Raw genomic sequence first — 21724 nt, 5'->3', positions numbered from 1 at the left:
AACAAAACCAACATATATATTCTTATATATATTTATCAATAAAAAAGTACTACGTTTTTAAAATGTTTAATTTTTTTTTAAATGTTAAATATTGCTAATATTCAAAAGACCCTTAGACATGCAGACTTCTCTCACCAGAGGAGTGCAGGGTCTACACTCCCTATTTAGTAAAAGGGCTATTAAGTCCAAAGAAACTGCAGGATATTATTCCGGAAGGAGTAAGAATTCTGGAAATGCAATGAAATTTAAATAAATCCTATACAGGGTTGATGGCATTCCATGAGAAAAGAGCAATTCCTGCTTTAACATCTGTGATCAATGGGGTGTCTGCAGGCAAAAGTAGACTTGTTAAGATGACATACGTGAGAAAGCATTTATCTTATGCACTGCTAAACATAACTTATGCTAACTGCTCACTTTTTACAGTAAAGCAGTCTGTGCCAGTAATGTAACATCAAATGTTCCTCCATTTCATACACTTGCTTCAGTACCGGTCCACTTTGGTCATGAAGCATATTCCGGTAACTCACGCTGTAACCAGAATAAGAAGTGACAGGCACTTGCAAACCGCAGCCCTTCTTAGCCACTTAGTCCTCTGCATACTTTTAAGGTCCTTGTATTTCAAGGAACCACATTTTGAGCATCCAGTCTCAAAAGTAAATACAATTCCTCCCACAGCAACACATTTTATTAATTAACAAGGTATTTAACCTTATCACTTGAGTGCAGCAGCTGAAAGCACAGCTTCCTCCCAGAATACTTCTGAACTGAGGAGCAAGACGTTTCTGAGACTGGTTCTACTCCAACTACATCTCTGTTTCTCTCCCCCACACACACAGGTACGTGCACATATTTACCCAAGGTAGTGCTGATGTGCTGGCTGCAGATTTATTGGCAATTCTGTCTGTCCTTGACAGAACAGTTTCTTGCCATCTTATTTTACGCACATTCGAGCCAATGCAGTAATTAGGGCACTACTATCGTGTGACACAATTTTCCCCAGAAGTCAGATCTTCCCCTGCCTATGTTTTGCATTTTGTCACCTCATTTTACCCGGAGTTGCAGATTTATATACCTTACAACAGACTTACACTCTGCAGCTTCTACAAAAACTGCTTTCCTAGGGGCATGGGTTTTATTGGTTCTTGTGCCATGTGAACAGTTTCTTCTCCTCTTCAGCTGCTTAGTGAGAAATTTCCTTCTCAAATTCTGTTTCCCTTGTGAAGTTATCCTCACACCCAACAGCTTTGACTTTCTGCATTTTAATCATCTCTACCATTAATTCTTCATGAGAATTTTGACTGTGCTTGACTACTTAGAATATCATCTGGATTTATCCTGAGAAAGATGCTCTCTGCCTCCTCTGGCACATCAGTTTGTTCTCTCATTTTAGCCAAAGTCAAATTGCATCTTTTCATACTTCTGCATCTGTATCACTTTCTGCCTGCCTTCAAGAGTTACGGTTTTTGATGTTACACCACCAGTTTAGAATCAAAGGCTTTCACCTAAATTTACAGACAGACGTCCGCTGTCTGCAGAGTGCTACCAAAAATGCCAAATGAGGCTCCACCAATGCACATCCTCCACCACCAACCTGGGAACCCTGCTGTTCATCAGGGTGTGTGGTTTAAGCTCCTTCCTGCTGGCACATCTCAAATAGCAACAAATCAACTGTAGTTTCGAGTTCTATTACGATCTGACTAGGCTAAACAAAGCTACAGTTTTCTTTGTCAATAATGTCATCTGTGTAAATTTAATTTCCTTAAAATGCAAAAAAAAAAAAAAAAAAAAAAAAAAAAGGGAAAAGAGGGATATATATGAAATAATTTTCCAATACACACATTTCTCAAATAAACCCAGAGCTGGACTGTCACTATTCTATACTGAAACCTTAAGACTACCAATTCCGTTTGAAAATTCACAAACATAAGATTTCTCGATTAAAATTAATTATTGTTACTTCCTGTAAAATTTGTTAGACAAACAGATTACTTCTCTTCAAAGAAACTTGTAATGCAAAGAGAATACTGAATTCCCTCAGAAATTGTGCACGTGTTCATAAAAGACACTATCAGAGCAGAGATGCTGGTTGCCCAAGGACAAGTGCCTATTCTTATTTTTTTTTGTCTACCCTACTACATTCTGTCTACACTTGACAAGCAATTACTTGGTGCTTTATGTTCAATTATATTGTGAAATGTTTATAGTTTGTAATGGGTATCTTATCTGTTCAGACTATCTGTAATTTGATGAATTCCTCTGGGAACTGTTTAAAGCAAAGCAGTGTCCTTAATGACTATTATGGCTCAGAAATGTTATCATAAAACCTGATTTCGCCACTATTGAAATGCTCAGCAGATCCTGTACCTATACATACACAAGGCCTTCACAATTACATATTGAGTTGTGACTTTTATTAAGGTGCTCATATACCATGCTTAAACATCAACAGAGCAGTAATCTCACCTCTTTACCACACATATACGGTTTCTCATCATCAACCTTAAAGAAAAGGCTATGAAAGACTCTTTTTGCATGCCATGGAACATATTTAAGCTCCATCAGAAGTTTGATTTAAAATTAATAATTTTAAAATACTGGTAAAGACTAAATAATCCTCTTAATAAAGAGGATTAAAATGTATTTTAGCTCTTTTAATGCTTGCAGTAAGAAATTAAAAGCACACAGCCTAAGCCCACACAGACAGTTCAGACAAAGTTGTAATAAAAGGAGCCTGCATAAAATTGCAGTGTTTGTCCTTTGTGCAAGTAAAGACTGAGAAAAGCCTAGCAAATACTAGTCACAAAGCAAAAAGTTAACAGAACCAACCCAGTCAGGCACAGGACCCGTTCTCCTGCAGGTCCCTTCTCACACAAGCACCAATTCTGCCTCTCTCTGCAGCACTATTTTTTTTTGTGGCTACAACCATTTGAGGACAGAGGAAGGGCATGGTTTGTAGACAGATTTCACAACTTTTATTGTATTAGCTAGCAGTGTTGTAAAAACCAGGCAAGCTTTCAGAAATACAAGCCCTTGTATGCCCAAAAGCATACCTTATTTTTCCAATTATACCAGCTTGCCTTAACAAAAAGACAGTATTTCTGCCTGCACACCTTGTCCTGTCTTCTCTGTGCAGTGACAGGAAAGCAGGAGAGAAGATCTGCAGTACCACTGCAGTTTACATCAGCGTGTGCCTTGTACCACTGGGGCGCCTCTAGCCAAAAGGCATCATTACAGCATCTCTCTACCTCGTTCTACCTCAACATTTCTTAAGTGTTCACAAATGGCAGCTGTTCCAGACATGTCTGAGGACAGCAATTGATATGAGGTACCCATACTGTCAACCCACAAGTCAACTCCTTTTTTTCTAGCCATAATAGAAATTACACTCAAGATCCAAATGCCAGTTACAATTAAAGTTAAAAAAATAATAACTGTATTTTTCCCTATGTTCTTACCAGTAACATTACAAACTAATAAACACTGCTGAAAAGGTTCATTTGTTGTTTTCGGTTTTAATGCTTAAGGAAATAGTTTTAACTTAAGGAAAAGAGCCTGTACCACCAGAATTGCTCTGAACATTTGCACGCAACCCGCAAAAGGTAGGCAGACTAAAGGAAAGCTTTCTTTGTAATACAGGAAAAGAGGATTTGTAACCTCCTTTCATTCTAAAACAAAACCAAACCAAGAACTGTCCAGAGACTTCCATAACAGAAGTAGTATGAGAAGCAGCATTTATTGAATATTTTTTGAAAGGGCCGTGTTCCTTTGAAAAGCTGTAACTAAAAATAATTCATTTGACAGCTCAGCTGAGATACATTTACATCCCTTTTCACTTCTAAATCCTGTGCTACACAAAACAGGGTGTTTTTTGTGTGTGTTTTTTTTTTTTTTTTTAGCTACAGTCATGCACTTGGACACTCCAAGAAAGTCAAATAAATGAGCACTTAACTTTATGTTTACAGTAAAAATTGTTATGCATACTTGCTAATGTATTCAGCATGTTACTTAATTCACTGCATCAGAATTTGTATATTCTTGCACTTCTTGGTAATGTTTCAGTCCAGCAATTAGCATACTGAATCTTACTAAATACATCAAAGATGACTTTTTAGTTCGCACAATGAAAAATATACACCTGCAAAACATTTTAAAATGCTAATAATTAAGAAACATCAAGTGCCATAGAACCATTAGCATCTTAATACACTAGACACAACAGAATCCATTAAAATAAATGCCTACAACAGCACCATCCAACCAATTTGATTTGCAGGAATCTTGCAAATCTTTCACTGGGAGAAAAAATCCCTGTAAAGCTAATTGATGTCTACTGAGGATAAGGTGTAGGGTGTTTTTTCTTCTAACCATCTTTCACAGACTTCCTCGGAAATATCTCCCTTGAGACCTCAGGATGGATCAGGTAGTATTATAAAAAAAACATTCAGCTTTCAGAACCTACTGGTCACACCAGATGAAACCCTGACCTTGCTAAAGTGACCCAGTATTTTGCATTTAATCTGTAATTTATTACAGAGACAAAAGTCATAATAGCAACGTGCTCAAGTACTTTTCTAACGCTGTTTCCCAATGCAGTCAAGAGAAGCCATGTTGGGTCAAAATCAGAGACTTCTACATTTCACTCCAACTCCTGCACAGCACTGCGTTTACACATGCAGGGAAGGCCCAAATTTTTGGCCCAAATATTTTAGGCCACCACACCTCAGCAGCTCCCTGGCTGCTTTGTGGGCACATCTCCCTGACTTCTAGCCTTTCTCCCAGGCTTAAGAAACCCCCAGACCAGCAACCTCCACCAGTCTCTTCTCAGAGGCCAAGGGAAATGCTCCAAAGCCAAACAGAACCGTGCACCTCCGTGGCCTTTCCTACCTGCTCCGTCCACTGCGTGTCCCAAGACACGTCCTCTACCGTGACCAGGGACAGGAGGTGCTCGTTCCTACCGCAGCTGCACGGCACACGTTTCCCCTTCCTTCTGCAGCACAGCTATTTCTGCCTCTAATACACATCAATTTTAATTGTTAGAATGTTTACCCTTACGTTAATGAGAATCAGGATTTTAAGTATTTTTTTTAAATAAAAGGAATCTGTCACAAAATGTGGTGTTTTCAGTTCCTGCCATAGAACAAATGGAATATGCTTATTTTTATCTTTTGTTCTCCCAAGAAACTACAGAAACATCAGGCTGTTAATTAAAAGTCATATAGCAGCCAATTCCTAGCTTCCAACTCTAATAACCAACCTTGAAGCAACTGGAAAAAAAAACAAACAACCCTGGCTCAAACTACCAAGCATTTCAGTGGCAATTACTGTCTGATGCGATGAATCATGCGAATCCACCACTGCAACATGCCTGTCAGTAATTCAGTCTTGGGGATTCTTCGTTCTCATTTGGTCTGATATGTCTGTACCAGCACGCCTTATAGCAAAACAGGAGCTGTGGACCAAAAGGTTTCAGTGAATCTTTTCATCAACCATAAAAACGTCACAAAAATATATGACCAGCACCCACCTTCATAACCTGCTTAAAAAACAGGCTCATGTTCTTGCCCCTAAGTAGCATTGCTTTTACCTTTTCCAGATTTTCACCCTAAAACTGAAATACAATGTACTGTTCTGCCCACAGCATATTACTAATTATACCCCAAACGGAAAGCATTTAGCTTGTGTTTTCGCATCTCCTGCTTGTTCATTACAGCATTTGATTCTTTATAATTGAATGCATACTGATATTGAAGCAGCAACGCATATCAGAAAAAGCAAAAAAAACAACTTTGTTACACTAGCTTTATCCCAAAGAAAAATATACAGACATGTAAATCATCATTTCTGAGAAGGAGACAACACAATGCAATCCCGCAAGTGGTCAGTGAAATACACAGGCACTTACACTTTTAAGTCAACGACACCCTTTAGGGATGTTCTGTACAACAAATGTAACTTTAGTCAGACACATACACCGGGATATACTTGTAAAATTAGCATTTTTCATTGCATGAAGTGATACACAAAAGACAACGTTGCTGTTGGCTTCCTTTTTCAGACGAGAAGGGAAAAGATAACCATGTACTACTACTCATGCAAACATCAGCAATAAGCACTGTTCAACATTTTATTTAAAGAATCTTTCAACAGATCGTTTCTTTAGAAAACATCTTTCCCCTTGTAACTATCTTCTTAGAGGTAAATCGTGGAACGTACAAGAAGTACCAACCCTTGCATTTCAGTTTCTTTCCTAGGAAAACCAGTAGGATTATTGCATAAGAGACAGGACAACACTCAGTAAGCCTGGTGAGGAGTGTTTTATAACAAATCATCTCGCATTACTACACCAATGCCCAAAAAGTACCACAACAGGAAAATCTGACAGCAGCCACAGACTCACCACAAAGCTAGTTGCTCTAAAAGCCACTTCCCTTCTTCCTCAAGTAGCACACATTTTCGACACCACCATAGCAGCCTTGTTACAGAGAAGTGAATTAGCGGACTCTAGTCTGGTCATTCATACATTTGCTGCCACCAGGAAGATTGTTTACAGAAACATGACCCTTTTTATTTATAAGAAGCTTGACTCAGCACAATTGAAGAGCCCAAATCAAAAACTAAAAAAATCATACAGAACATTTTAATTCCATTTGACATTCTTGTGTCAATCACTGAGGGGAAAGGATGCACAAACAGCACAGCTCAATCCACAGAGCAATGATGCTGTGATCCAGAAAGAGAATCTCATGGCCGGCCGCATAAGCAAGGCAAAACTAGCCTAAACCAAAGGGCAGCATGCACATCAGCATCTTTTTCACTTAACTGGCACGTACTTAAGCCTGCCCTTGTATTTTCATGTTCTGCAACAAGACTTTACACTCTCATAAACAGCATTTCCCCTGTTACTTCTAATACATATTATGCAAAAGCAGAACAATAGGTGTCCAGTTCACAGAACAGTTACAGAAGAAGAAAATAAGGACAAATGAAAAGTGATCTTTGCATCTCACATGTCAAAAACAAAATCAAATCTACAATTGAACGTCCTGTTAAGAACTCAAGGTGGCACAAAGCAGACTACTAGATTAAAACACTTCTCTCTTCAGGAAGAGGCACCTGCAAGTTTTTTTTGATTGTATTCCATACAAATACGTACATGAATCTGTCTCTCATCTATAAACATAATCTATGTAACATACAATACACTCCAGTCTGTACATACCTATGCACAAAATGTGTGGAAGTAGTTATTTAAGACTAAATAATTACCCCTCAGTCTTTTTTTCCTTAAAAACAGGATCATCATTGCTATTAACAGAAGAACCAAACCCATCCACCCCTCAACCTTAGGTGCTGCTTATTTCAAAAGGGCAAGATGTATTACAGTCAACAAATAAGTAGCACAAAAGACAAGAAAAAGAGCATTGCATCTTTGGTTTTAACTTCAGAATATATGATGTCATTCCTCCCGCAGATTTAGGAGCAAAGCTCTGATACAGACAAACTCTTTTCAAAGAGCACATCCAATGCAAACATAGCTTAACTAAAACGCAGGGTTAACACAGCAAGAAAAAGAATCCTTACACCTGCCCTTAACAGCCTGTACACTACTGGGCATCCTTGACGCTTCCCTTGCAGCATTATGCAGAGAAACAGACAGGTGCCTGGAAGACAATAAAGCACTGCTGAAATAGCAGCTTCTACTGACAGATTTATCCCTTTCAGAAAAATACACTTAAGAGGTTTTGCATCATTGTAATCAGGACAATGCCTTGCATCCTGAAGTTACAGTATGTTACTGTAGGGCACCTTGTCAGTTTTCTGGTACGTCCCATTCGTTCCATTTACTAACAAGCTGAAGTTTTCCTGCAGGTGACAGATACCATGACACTGCCGCCTGCTGCAGGACAGCCTGGTATGCAGTTTCTGAAAACTGGCAGGCTTTATCTGAGCTCCTCTCTCACTCCTCTGCCTTTCCATTAGTCTTCGAAGCCAGACTTTAATGTTATGCAAAAGCAGTCAGCTATCACAGTTTTTAATGCTCTTAAATGCATTTGTTGAATTTGCCTGGAAATTGGGCAAACTCCAGACCTGCTTCCAAAGAACATCCTCACCATAAGCCGCAAGCTTCTCAATCTATTAAAAAAGGCCTCCAAACACATTTGGATTAGTCCTGAGCCTCCTCCATACACCTCGCTACCAGGTTACAAGCAGAAATGCTCTACAAGAATTCCTGCTATCATTTCCAAAGCCAGCTCCAAACTCGATCATTAAATCGTAACACACGGTTTGCTTACCTCGCTGTTGTGGCCCCTCAAATTGAAGTTGATTCTCTGAGGGGTGTTCCGGTCCCTCCTGCAATGGCTGGAAGTAAAAGTGACGCCTACAACTCCTCTGCCATTGCCAGTTGCCAACCAGCCTTCCTCATAGTACCGCCTCCTGCAAACGGGCTTCTCCTTCTCACTTTTGGGAACTCTCCCTTTCCAGGAGAGGCAGAGGATGTTGGAATCGCTGCAAAGAACAGGCCCATGTTCCACTGCTGCAAACATGCTTTTTAAATATTTTATTTTTTGACATAAGAAAGTAATGTGTCTAGTGCACAGAATTTAAATCAACTTTTTTTTTTTTATTGATAGGACTGACCTGGGATAGATCATTGAAAGGGAGGAGGATGGGGTCAGTGTTTATAAATATCCACCAAATGCATAGTGAAAAATTCCTCTATAAAAGATGATGGCAGTTGGCTAAGAAAAAGTAACGCTTAAAAAAAAATTCAGGTTCATTTTTGTTTTTGAGTCTGTAGAGTGAGGGTGCACTTATCCTTTGGAGAAACAGCTACTTCATAAGAGGCGCTCAAGAAATGGTTAAGTCATCTTTTTGCTCAACTTGATATAATCTTTATACAGCCTGAGATTCCAGTTTAGCGTAATGCAATTCCAGAGACAAAGAGTTGCAAATGTGTAGGTTTCAAGTAACTTAAGGCTTTTAAGATTTCCTCCAGTCAGATTTTCTTCAAAAGTTCGGTTGCAGAAATTTAAACACACGCACATACATATATATGTATATATATGACATTCATCTTTTCCAAGCTGCCCTCTGGCATATCTTTTCCATCTGATGTATTTCTGCTGCTAAAGCTGAAAGAGATTGCATAAAGGGAAAAAAAGGCACACAAACCGTGCGAAACAACAGACCCAAACTTGTGCAGGCACTGGTGTGCCAGGCCAGATGTGAAATCCCTCTTGGTACTGAACTGCTCGTTGGACTCAAAAGTTTTTGCAATCCAAAGCCAATCCAATTTTCATTGCAGCACTTTTTTTCCACCAGAGACCCAACACAGCCTGAACCGTTTATCACGCTATCTTGCCTGCTTTCCCACTTTTTGCCGCCACACACGAATGAAAAAGAAACCCTCTCTTCATTTACAGTGGAATCAAAAACGCTCTAAAGCTTTTAGCTTTCAAAGCAGGTAAGTTTGCCTCAGGTGAACCGTGAAGTTGTCTCTCCTCCAAAACAGGCTAAAATGTCAAGCTCGTTTTCCTTTACTTTTCCCTTTTTTCTGCTACAAGCAATCACAGACTTCTCATCCTACTGTAAAAAACAAATGCCAGAATTAAAGCACATCAAGTAAGCACTCTTTCAAGATCTTCTAAAATTCAAGGAAGGAAGAAATATAATCATCTAAAAAAGAAAGAGAAGCAGCATTAAAAATCTGACTTCCTGGTTTCACTATTTCTCTAGGTATTTTCCTTGCTTGTTTGATCGGATCTTTCCTTCTTGATGCTTGTCTACAGCACAGATTCATAGTTCCAGACACAACATTTGCAGCTGTACAAGAAGGAAACATATGAAGTATTCCAATCGTTTTATTTGAGTAACATTTATGAGCTCAATCAATTAGTATTTATACCACACTAAGTGAAAAGAGGAAAAAGGAGAGGGAGAAAGAATATGCAAGGCGATGACCTGGTTAACTCAAGAAGGATGACGAGGTTTGCTCAGTTCAATGCCCAGACTTGTCCCATAGTTCCTCAACTTACTTATTTCCAGTCATCATTACTCAACATGTGGTCACGATTTATTAGTCCATTCACAAACTACTGAGGCCGAAGCAAAATGTGCCAAAGATCATACATGATTCCTCTGCAATAACAAAATCAGTTTCCTCTGCCCTTGGTATTCTTCTGTTTCCCTCACAGTTATTGATTTAGATTGTGGAGGTATTTATTAGGCCTTTTCTGTGTGGAGTGTGTTTTTTCTTCCTCTTCTTGCAAACTTTTTTCACCCGTGAAGACCATGGGGAAAGCTGAACATTACTGGCAGGTGTCTTTCCTTGGGTTACCGATTCCTGTGCTGGAAAGGTGCTCCATCTGGTTCTTAAATTAATTTTCATCAATTGCAAAGCTCTCAGGAATATGCAAGAGTAAGTCTATGTGATGACAAGGACATGTGCGTTTTCATGTACATGCAGTACACACCAGCTCAATCAATCCGGTACTCAGAGCTGCATCTGCCTTCTCAGCTTAGCTGCAGTAATCTTGTAAGATGCCTGACATTCAAAGCTTGAAATCCTTGTGTTCTTCCAACTCTGAAAGACAAGGCACACACAAGAAAAAAATGAAAAAATAAGAAAATAAGCCACAAAACTTTGATTACTGTCACAGTAGTTCCTGTATCTCTAAGAGCTATGTTTAAGGATTTTATATAGGGCTCCTATAAAATATCAACATTGTATATAGATACATGTAATACTCAGACACACAGTACAAATATTTTCTTTTTCACAATTGATATGTATAACTAATGAAATGCATCCAGGAAGGATACATTAGGAAAAAATCCTAATGTATCCTTCCTGAATACAGTCACTGGGGAAAACTCTTAGGGAATGATCGCAACTTTGTGGGGCAAGGGTTGGGAAGGGAGGTGACAGCGGCAGGACAGACACAGAGTTAGATCCCAGGAGACAAAACCAGGCTCACAGACTGGCTGGGACCTCTGGAGGCCATCTGGTCCAACCCTCTGCTCAAGCAGGGCCACCCAGAGCAGGCTGCCCAGGACCACATCCAGGCGGCTTTTGAAGATTTCCAAGAAATTCTGTAACATCTGTAACATGTCCAGAAGTTTTGTAACATCTCTGAACAACTTGTGCCAGTGTTTGATAACCCTACCCTCACAGTAAGTGCCTCCGATGTTCAGGGGAAGTCTCCTGTGCTCCAGCTGGTGGTGCGTACTGCCTCTTATCCCAGCACTGGGCACCACCAAAAAGAACCCAGCTCCATCCTCATTGCACCTTTCCTTCAGGTATTTATAGATATGGATTAGATCCCCCTCAAGACTTCTCCTCCTGTCTGAACAGCCCTGGCCCTCTCAGCCCTTTTTCATATAAGAGATGCTCCAAACCACAAGGAAGTGTGTTAAACTTAACAAGTCTCGAATAAAGCAGTCATCTGTCTTTCTATTACTGCTTTCCGGAAGTCTAACGTGCTACAAAATTAAAGTCTAGATGTTCGAATAAATACAGATGGACTTTAAAGACTACTCAAATCCTACGTAATTCTCCATTTGAAAAAGAGGAAAGAAATACCCCAATTCTGTTTATATGTAAAGCATGTAACTAGAGTAGAAGAGATCAAACAAAAGGGTGTCCGGGATACTCCAGAGATATATCTGAAGTGCAGATGAACAGTTATTACATCTATACAGATGCTGCTACAGAGAACTCATTTAAATTAACAATTGCATTTGTCACATTCATTTGAACTGTAAAAATGGTCTTCTCTATACTACATACAACACTGCATTAATCTCACCTTTTGAATAACTACTTTTTTTTTAGTTTAGCATAGATGTACCAATAATAATTTTTTAAAATAGATCCAGATAGATAGGTAGATAACAAGGCAAGGCCATACGATGGTTTACAGAACAATTTGGCTAGCATACTTACCAGGAAAACTATCCATGAGGTTTGGTTAGTCATTTCAGACTTTTCAAAATTACAACTAACCGAAATTTAAAAATCATAGTTGTTACATTTTTTTTCCTCATCATACCACAATGAGGATGTAAGAAATGCCATTTAGATTTCCCAGATCTGCAGCGCTTTTCAATTGTACTCCAAAGAAAGTTCACAGAACAGAGAAATCAAGAAAAAAATATCAGAACACAATAGTCTGAAGAAAAACTGCATTTATCCTATAAACAAACTTGATCCTGTATCTGGAAAAGCAGAGCTATTACTTCCATACCCACTGGCATCTTCCTAATAAAGAGATTTGCATTCAGGAGTAAGCATTTTGTAATAGCAGCATCTATATTATGATGCAAACTGTATTCTACAGAGAAGCGACAACACTTTTTATTAAAAAGTCTCTGAAACACCAGTAAGAGCCATATGAGTTAAGGAAACAGAAATGTTTGAACTGTGAAAACACCGTAGCTTTGAGCGGATTTTAAAATACAACTGTAGATCCAGTGGCTTTGCACAACCTCTGTATGCAATTCCCGTCCTCAATCACTGCATAGAAAATCAGCAAGTTTGAGAAAAGGACCCTTGTACATCGTGGCCAGCAGACTTCTCTCATCTGAGTCTCATTTGCAATCACTTTCAGGATTAGAGAAACCAAAGTATTCTCTTCTTAAAATACTTTTAACTGCATCAGGAAAGCTGGACAGGCAGAGATGACAAAATCTAACTACAAAATGAACAAACCTCGGGTGCTGTGTTCAGCTTTGGGCCCCTCAGTACAAGAAGGACATCAAGGCCCTGGAGAGTGTCCAGAGAAGGGCTACGAAGCTGGTGGGGGGTCTGGAGCACAAGTCCTGTGAGGAGTGGCTGAGGGAGCTGGGGTTGTTTAGTCTGGAGAAGAGGAAGCTCAGGGGAGACCTTATTGCTCTCTGCAGCTACCTGAAGGGAGGTTGTGATGAGGAGGGGGTCGGCCTCTTCTCTCAGATAACTAAAGATGGGATGAGAGGAAATGGCCACGAGTTGTGGCAGGGGAGATTTAGATTAGATATCAGGGAAAACTTTTTCTCTCAAAGGGTGGTCAGGCACTGAAACAGCGTGCCCAGGGAGGTGGTGGAGTCACCGTTTCTCGCGGTGTTCAGGAAGCGCCTGGAAAAGGTGCTATGAGATATGATTTAGTAGCTTAGCTGGCAGTATTGGTGATAGGAGGATGGTTGGACCAGATGATCTTGTAGGTCCTTTCCAACCTTGTGTTTCTATGATTCTATGATTCTATGAACTCAACTATTATTCAAATACCTTTCTTTCAAGGTATACCTTTCTCCTGCCTACAAGACAGGACGTTTGTTTAAATCAGTGAGAGTCAACACTTCCTTTATGTTGCATTTGAATTCAGCAGGCAAATTAAAAAAAACAAAAAAACAAACAAAAAAAAAACAACTGCTAAGGCAGTAGCATTAAGTACAGAAAAGATAAGTCAAATCTAGATTACATAAATACATTAAGGTTTAATTCTTTCTATTCCCCTCTCCTTCATTTCCACCCACTCGGTAATTCCTAAGAAATAAGCTAATTAAAATATTTAAATGCTTGTCTTCCCCCAAGAAGATCAGTATCTGATTTAGACACACACACCCCTTCTCTTTTGCCATCACAGCAGTCGCACAGTCCTGCTCTGTTACACCAGTTCAAAGCAAGCTTTTTGCCTTCTTTTTCCCCACAATAAAACACAAATTAATGGTTACTACCTCTGTTGCAAGGCATGTGGAAGAACTGACAATAAGAAGTATTACATAAGAGCTAGCTGTTGCTTGTGTAATCTTACCACTAGTAAGAATTCACGTTGGGCTTCCCATATGAAGAGAACTTAGTTTTTCAGATTAAGTGTTCCAACTAAATTTCCAATTGTAGGTTTTTATAACCAGGCTTTATGCAACTATTCTTTCAGGGCAGGGAAGGGACCAACCCTGGAAGTTCACTAGATCCTGAAGAATTCTTTTATTTTTTAACTGTTAAGTTATTTCTAGCACTAGTCAGACACTAAATATCAAGAAATTGCAGTAATGTACTTTTACTATCACTTAAAGGGCGGATTAAAATTTCTGTTCTGGGAGATGCTACTTGAAACCATTCTTCAATACTGCTTTGAGTCTCAGCCCACTGATGTAAAACATTTCTTAGGCAGAGATACCTAATGAGACAAACATATTAGGCCTGCAACACCAGGAAAAGAAAAAAAGGATCCACAATCATTTAATTCAATTTTGCTTTGCCAATATAGCTTTTCTTCAATGTAAAACCAGCAACAAGTTACGTTCCCACACTATGGGAATGAATTCAGATCTTAATTTAAGTTAAAAATAATAAAAAATTATTAACAGTGGCTCTCATATTTCAGTGTCAATATTTAACTCATCATTTTTACCTCCTAAGTGCTTCTGTTAACTTATATAAAGTGCAAGTGTTAAGCCAGTTAGACAACCAGAAAAAATATTTGCTTGTTCTCATGCATCTTTCATTGAGGTGTCTCTCTTTTGTTGACAGAAAGAAGTCATGCACAGCCAAGTGTACCAATACTGCAGCAAGCTCCTCAGCATTTTATGTTTATTGAAAACCTCACTCTTTGCAGCTTCAGAACAGAGCATCTGAAGGTGACAATATAAGGAGACTGGTAAAAGAAGGAAAGCAGAGAAGGCAAATCCAGGTAAGTAAGCAAACAACATTTCTAAATTATCTTTAAAAACAAAAACACCACAACAGGCTGCATTTTTAAGATTCTGACCACCCAGCAGTCTTACGGAAAGAACTGTAAGCTACAGAGTCTTTGAAAAGTGAAAAGTCAGGCTACCAGATTTCAAGCTTTTTCAGCCTGACCAAATTTCCTTCCTGTCAAACTTGCACGAGGTCAAGGGAAACAAATTTTCCCTCCCCTTGCAGACTAAGATGGGAAAAGATATACATCAGAATCCATAAAGATGGCAAGACACTGAAAAAATGGGAAAAAAAAATAAAAAAAAGGGAGACCACAAAACTGTATCTTGGTTTGAAGGATCAAACCAAAAAAAGGTTCTGCACAAGCTGATGGCTGATGATCCCACTAGCTATCAAACAGCGACTGTGGGATTAACCTTCAAGGTTACTGCTGAACACAGTACTATACAAGTGGCACTTCTGATAGTGCAGTCACTCTATTACAGGCCATACACTTCAGAGCTGAGAGATGGCCAGCTGACACACTTGGTTGTTTACGTAGCCCAACTTACAAAGGAAAATAAATTAAGAAATCCTATCTAACAGGAATAAGAACTATTTAACAAATTGAACTACTTGGTTGCTACAAGGCTGAAGTATATGGAAGGAAAAATAACTGGTTTGGGGGTAAGGTTTTTTTCCTACTAAAAAAGAGCCAATTCCATAGGGATAAAGTGTAATTTTGAACTGAGTAACTACTGATTTTCCTTTTCTTTCACTCATCTCCCCTAATTATCCTTATCTATCCATATCTGAAATGAAGATTCACCTTTCATTGCACTATAAGCCATTGATGTTCTGTATTTCTTTCATATTATGTAACATACAATTTGGAGGACATTTCTAAACATATACCAATAAGGCTGTAAAATGGTCTTCACTCCTAGATAGAGGAAGAGAGAAGAAAAATCAGATAAGGTTTAATGTTTGTTCTGTATGCTCTTAAATGGTTTTCTCTCCACAGCTTTCATGCCTGGGTAATTCTAGATGTCCCTCCCCTGCTCCAGGACAGCTGCACGGGCAGGGCAGGACAGGCAGCCACGCTAACGGGAGATGTGAGGAGGTCTGTAACCCCACCAGAGCTGCACTGAAACACATCCGCAGCAAAGGTGCAACGCCAGGCACTGTGATCCTAACTGCCAGTCCATTAATACAGATGCTGCACTGTCAGTTATACACTGTGATGTACTGTTAAGCAAATAAAAGAGATGGAAAAACGTATTTGTTGGCAGATGGAGAGAAATGAAGCTTGTATTAGCGGCTGCTCAGCAGACATTCATCGTGAATACTGACAGAACTGACTTCAATGCAATGTTCTGACACACAACCACCTCCTCCACCAAGTAAAAACATTAATAGCTGATCATAGCTGCTGTGCTGAATGACCTTCTGGGCTTCTTTTAACAGGGAAGGCAGCAACATTTGTACACTGTATACATTTCTAAAAGGGGAAGACCTTTTCTCAGGCACAGCTGTCTTATATGAAGGATAAGGGCAACATTTGTATTTTCTCTAGAACTATTAAATACGTCTCCCTTTTGCTACTTGATGCTACACCATCTGACTCAATGGGGGTTGCACCAAAAATACACTTAGGAAGAACAAGCAAGAAAAAATTAAAAATGCCTTCAGGAAAAATACTTCCAAGAAAAACACCAAGGGTTCTTAAGCAAACTGTTAGAAGCTAATAATTGGCAGTTGCCAAATTTACACGTTCTCCAAAAGGCGGGGGCCTGAAGACATGAAAGACAGTGAATTATTAAAACCCGGCCTCTGGAGGAAGTGAGGTAGACAAGCAGCTATGTTGCTCATGAGAACTTGAAAGAGATAAAGGCACTGCAAAATTGTCTCACCCCAGCCAAACGTTAAAGATATTTGAACTAAACAGAAACTACCAAAAGATATAAGAGAGATGATACTTAGCCTTTTGTTTTTAATCACGTATTTTAGCCGATTAGCTATTATACCTATTTTTGAAAGGCCTGCTGCAAGTCCACTTAATCTGCTACTGGTCAAACGCTCCCAGCTGCAAGAAGCTGAAGACATTTCTTCTCCTCACCACTTCTTTCTCAACCCCCACATCCCCATGCCCTCATTTATGCCAGGACAATCATTCCAGGTGCTGCAGCATGAACTACATCAGGGAAAGGATCTAATTCAAAGGCTCAGATGTGAAGTTTCACAACAGCTTAACCAACATAAACCTGGTTTGCCGGATTCAGTCCCACTCTCCCCTTCCCTTGTGACAACCCAGGCCCCTCCAGCCTCTCCTCACAGAGGTGCTAGCACCCTCCCAACCAAACAGTTCAGCAAGCTGAGCTGGCCAAATATACATCCTCCTAAAACAGCAACTGACTTCCACCTGGATCAGTGCCTTCAATCAACTGACCATACACATGCAGCAGCATCCTCCTGATGCAAGATCAGGGTGGGAGGTAGAGTCCACAGTGGCCTACATGGCTCACTTTGAGTCGTACTTAAGCACTTTTCCTTTTTTGTTTCAAGCTGAATCAACCCCCAACACAGTCCCAGCACAGTCCTACATTCAGCTGCACTGGTAAAATTGTGACGGTGCAGCCATACGGCAGAAGGGAGAAACAGAGAGAAGGAGAACTTGCAACGGGTATCGCCAGTTGGATGCTTTCTAGGATAAAATTTGGGCACAGAGGGTTTCTAAACTCATGCATTAGCCTCAGAAGAATAGAAATCAAAAGTCTGTATCAAGGGATGAATTTGAGATGGCCACCAAAATGTCCTGGAGCAAAGGCCAAGACACACGTCTCACCTTTGAATAACCTGAGGTGGGCTGAAACACTTCAAATGTTGAAAGAGCTGTTTCAAATGTACCAATGAAGCATATTACCCTTTTAAAGAAAATGGAGACTTACACCACTGAAGCACACATTTAAAATCTTTAGAGCCAAATAGAGATGTAAAGTGTGACCAAGAAATTCCCTTCACTTCCAAGTGTGAATCATCTCTCTCAAAAAAGGGCCAAAATCTTCACAGCAGAGAACACTTACACAATGTGTACTGCAGAGGACGATCATTTAAAAAGTGAAAACAACTGTCTTGTTAATGACATTCAAAAAATCTTCACCAGAGCCCCATTTCCACTGAACTGACTACTCTGACCTTGCCTGTAATTACAGAGCACTTTCTTTCCCTGAGGAACTCTCTGCAGCCTGCAAACATCCCTTGAGCCTGCAGCAGTTCTGTGTAGTTCCTAATTATCTCCAATATCTGCCCACAGGCTCTCTTAGCACTTTCTTATGAACATACGTTGAAGTTTTGCTATCCTCCCCCAAAATCCCAATACACCTTAGTATGTGACACTTGCATTGCAACCCTGGAAATAAATAATAAAAAAAACAGGAGGGGGAGGTGACTGAAGGAAACAACAGGAGCCACCAGTATTAAAAACTCAGAAGAGCCCCATAAAGTAGATTTCTGTTGGACAGCAAGACGTGTTTCAGTCAGAATTTTTTTAAACAGTGGGTTTCTACTTAACGTGGTGTGGAGCAGTCCAAGTGCAGCACGTTGCAGCAGGGAGGGAGCTCCGGGTGATGCTGTGAGCTGAATCACAGGCATGAGGCCGACCGTGGGTACCAGCTTCCCACCGCACAGCCCCTTGCTGCTCCACTTGAGCTGTGAAGCAAGGCACTTCCCACAGAGTGGGATGGATTTTTATTTTTTTTAAATACAAGATCAGAGGAACAGTTCTCAAGGAGTTCAGATTTCTCAGTCTTTGGGTGGGGTAATCAAGAACTTCGTTCTAGTCTTGACTGTCCCTCAAGCGTGCCATAACTGAACATTTCAGCCTGTGTTGGAGGACTTGCATCCATCTCACAACCACTGCTTGGTGGCCTAGATGCAGAGGACCTCCTTCAAGGTCCCTACCGTCACATAAGAGATCCAAAGTTAAGGAACAACTTGGTCTCCTCCCCTTAACTGCCCCCTTCTGTTTCCATTCCACAGTTTCTCCTCAGGGTTCTGGAAGCTTATGCAATGGGCTCTGGGTTAAAAGAATATCACATCATGAAGACAGACTCAAAGACTGGTTGCCTTGTAGCAAACTTGAGAAGTGAGTCTCTGAAGAGGCCTTTGTAAAAGCTGGGAGCTTTAAATGAGTGCTTGCAACACAGCAAAGACTTGAGTACAGAAGTGAGTTGTCACGCTAGCAAGGCTCGGAGGGCATCAGATTAGCTGTGCACATATGTGCCCAGGGAGGTGAATGATGGTTTTGAAGTGTTTTGTCTACATTAATATGCCAAGTGTTGGCAGGTCACCTCTACAAATGGAGGCGAGGAGGCCAGCAAGAAGCAGGCATCCTCTCTCTATGCACAGGAATACTCTCCCGGGTATCTGCCAGAAAGGGAGATCCACACCTATGTAAATTGGCACAGCAGTCCCGTGTCCAAGTGTTTTTACAACTGTGAAGACCTTTACAGAGTGATTTTCTCTTCATCCTGGCCAAGTGCTCCTGTTAGACTTATGGAAGATTTAGGTACATGGCAGTATGCTACAGCTGCAAAGAGCTCTATCATTCAAAATGATACCAAATGTGTTACATTAGCACAGATGAAGATGAACAAAGATGTTCAGAAACTCTGGAAAAGCATGTTCAAGTTATTTTTAAAAGAAATTCTAAAAAATTTCACTTAAATGCTGTCATAGTAAAAAAGAGACTATTTCAATTTTGTTTATAAAACTCTATTTTAGAATTAACTTAAAATTTAGTCGGGATGCCAATTCCTCCCATTCAGCTTTGTCAATCTGCAAATAAGCAAGCCTTTGACAGGTATAATTTTTAATATAAAATTTATTCATTCAAAGTTGTATTGATACATCCATTTCTTAACATGTTAGCATCCCAAGACATTCCAACCTCATATAATTCATAACTACAACCATCAGATAGTGCTTGCTTCTATTTATAATCTCAAAGTTATAGAAAATATTCTTTGGAACAAACGGATTTCATCAAGAAAGAAATGTTGTAGATAGACTTTTTTTTTTTTTTAAGTAATATTCTCACTGCTTTATAACTAGTCCTTTAATTCATTTTCACTTGTTTTCCTTGGGAAGTTATATAAACACAGTAACTGCCAACTTCTTGGATCCAATTATTTCTCTTCTTCTACACAACACTCTCAATACTTTTCATTATCTTCACCTAATCTACGCTAGTGAGATCTTCTGGTGAAGCCCAGCTTCAGAATCTATGAAGTGTAAAAATCGAAAGGAAAGATTCATCATAGCAACTAAATCTACAGCTTCCAGACAGTTTTTTTTTGCCCTTTTCTCTTTTTGAACATGATAATAAATTCCTTAGGATTCCATCACATTTACAAATTCTACCCAAAGGTAGCAATTAGGAAAAGAAGAGGAATCTGAGGTTACTTCATAAATAATTTTGACTTGAAAACATTATATGTCAGATGGCTTTAAGATTTCTTTCTACACCTAGAATTACTAGATACTTGTAGTTATTTTTCTATTTAGTAAATACTTGACAAAATGGCTCCACATCTGTATAAAAACATAATATTTACTATATTCAATTATATTTCTGTATGTCTATAATTAAAAGGTGAAAAGCAGAACACCCAGAGGGAAAAAATAAACTAGTAACACACAATCCACCCTGACCGTTCCCACTATGAAATTATACATCTGTAGCGCAGGCTCCTTTTCTATGTTGAAAAGTCTGCTTGCAAACTGCTCAAGGAAAACGCTGCTGCTTTTTCTGGTAAGCAGCTTGGCAAAGTAACATCTTAATCTCACAGTGTCAGTGGTCCCCTTGAGCTCACAAAGTCTATTAAAACAAATTACATGAAAACATCTTCAGGAGTTCAATTCTACAGCTTAAGAGGATCAGTATATTCAAGCTTCTTCTGAGATTGAGGGAACATAAGATGGTATACTACTTCAGTATCTAATGCTGTTATGACACCATAATACTTTCTCCATTAACTATGTATTATCCACAGACCATAGAATAATAGGAGGCTAGTCGGGAAAAAAACTACATGCTTTTTTGTTATCTTTACGAACTAGACTGCAACGAAGTCTACACCACAGCATCGCTTTGAAACAGCCATTACATTTGATCTCCAGTAGATAGATGCACAAAACAAAAAGGGCAGACAAAAATATGCAATACAGTATTTCATAAAGCTAACGCACAGGTTCTGAAATTAGATACCCCAAAATGACATTTCGGGGAACTTCTACCCCAACAACAAAAATGCCATTATTTTCCACTTACTATTCTACGGAATGACAGCATGAAACAAGGCTGATGAACAAACAGAAATTACTGTGTCAGAATACAAAAGTTGTATTCCTAAAAGAATGAAAAATAAATAAATATGGGAAAAAATCTAGTTACTTGGTGGTTCTAAAACCTCAAATAATATTTGATACAGGTGATGACTTCATTGATTAAAACCACAAAAAATAGAAAAAGAAAAAACTTATACTTTGCACAAATCAAAAATCATTTGTTTGCCTGAAATCAGCCTACCTTTCTAAAGCAATGTAATAAAAAGATATTACACTTAAATACCCTTTCTTGCTTATAGCCATAGACCATCACAGCAACAATGGTATTACCGCCACTGCAATTTCTCCATGCATCCATACTGCAATGCGTTTCTCTGGTACAAGAAAACACTTGTGTGGCTGGCCAAAGTAGAACATGGAAAGACTACTAGGAGCATCTGAGAGAAGAAGGAAGAGTAACCAACTCAGTGTTCCCTGAATGAGCCTTTCAGTGCATTAGTAACTGCAAAATCATAGAAGAATATAAGGAAACAGCATATTCCGTAAATATGAGCTATACCTCTATTAACTAACGTGAATAGCAAAAGGATAAATGTTCCGCTATGTTTTTCAACATTTTTCAATGCAAATCCCTAAAGGTAATTATCATATAGGAACAAATAATTTTACAAATTAATACACCTGACAGATTCATAGTTTGTAAATTATATCTTCCAC

General features: G+C 39.3%; 1 protein-coding gene across 7 annotated transcripts in view; it reads right to left on the bottom strand.

Moving 5' to 3' along the window:
• The window catches only part of TULP4 (TUB like protein 4), a 156963-nt gene that overhangs the window by 118581 nt on the left and 16658 nt on the right, over positions 1-21724 (bottom strand). For all 7 annotated transcript variants that reach the window (XR_011808347.1, XR_011808346.1, XR_011808345.1 and 4 more), the window contains one exon: positions 8298-10588. Coding sequence is in view for 4 of the 7 variants with exons in the window: in XM_072035952.1 (XP_071892053.1) it covers positions 8298-8549 (252 nt within the window). In the remaining 3 variants the exon portion in view is untranslated. The remainder of the gene's footprint in view (positions 1-8297; positions 10589-21724) is intronic.

This window comes from Anas platyrhynchos, chromosome 3, assembly GCF_047663525.1.
Source record: "Anas platyrhynchos isolate ZD024472 breed Pekin duck chromosome 3, IASCAAS_PekinDuck_T2T, whole genome shotgun sequence".
Taxonomy (NCBI): Eukaryota; Metazoa; Chordata; class Aves; order Anseriformes; family Anatidae; genus Anas; species Anas platyrhynchos.
This window is presented reverse-complemented; position numbering and strand designations above follow the sequence as displayed.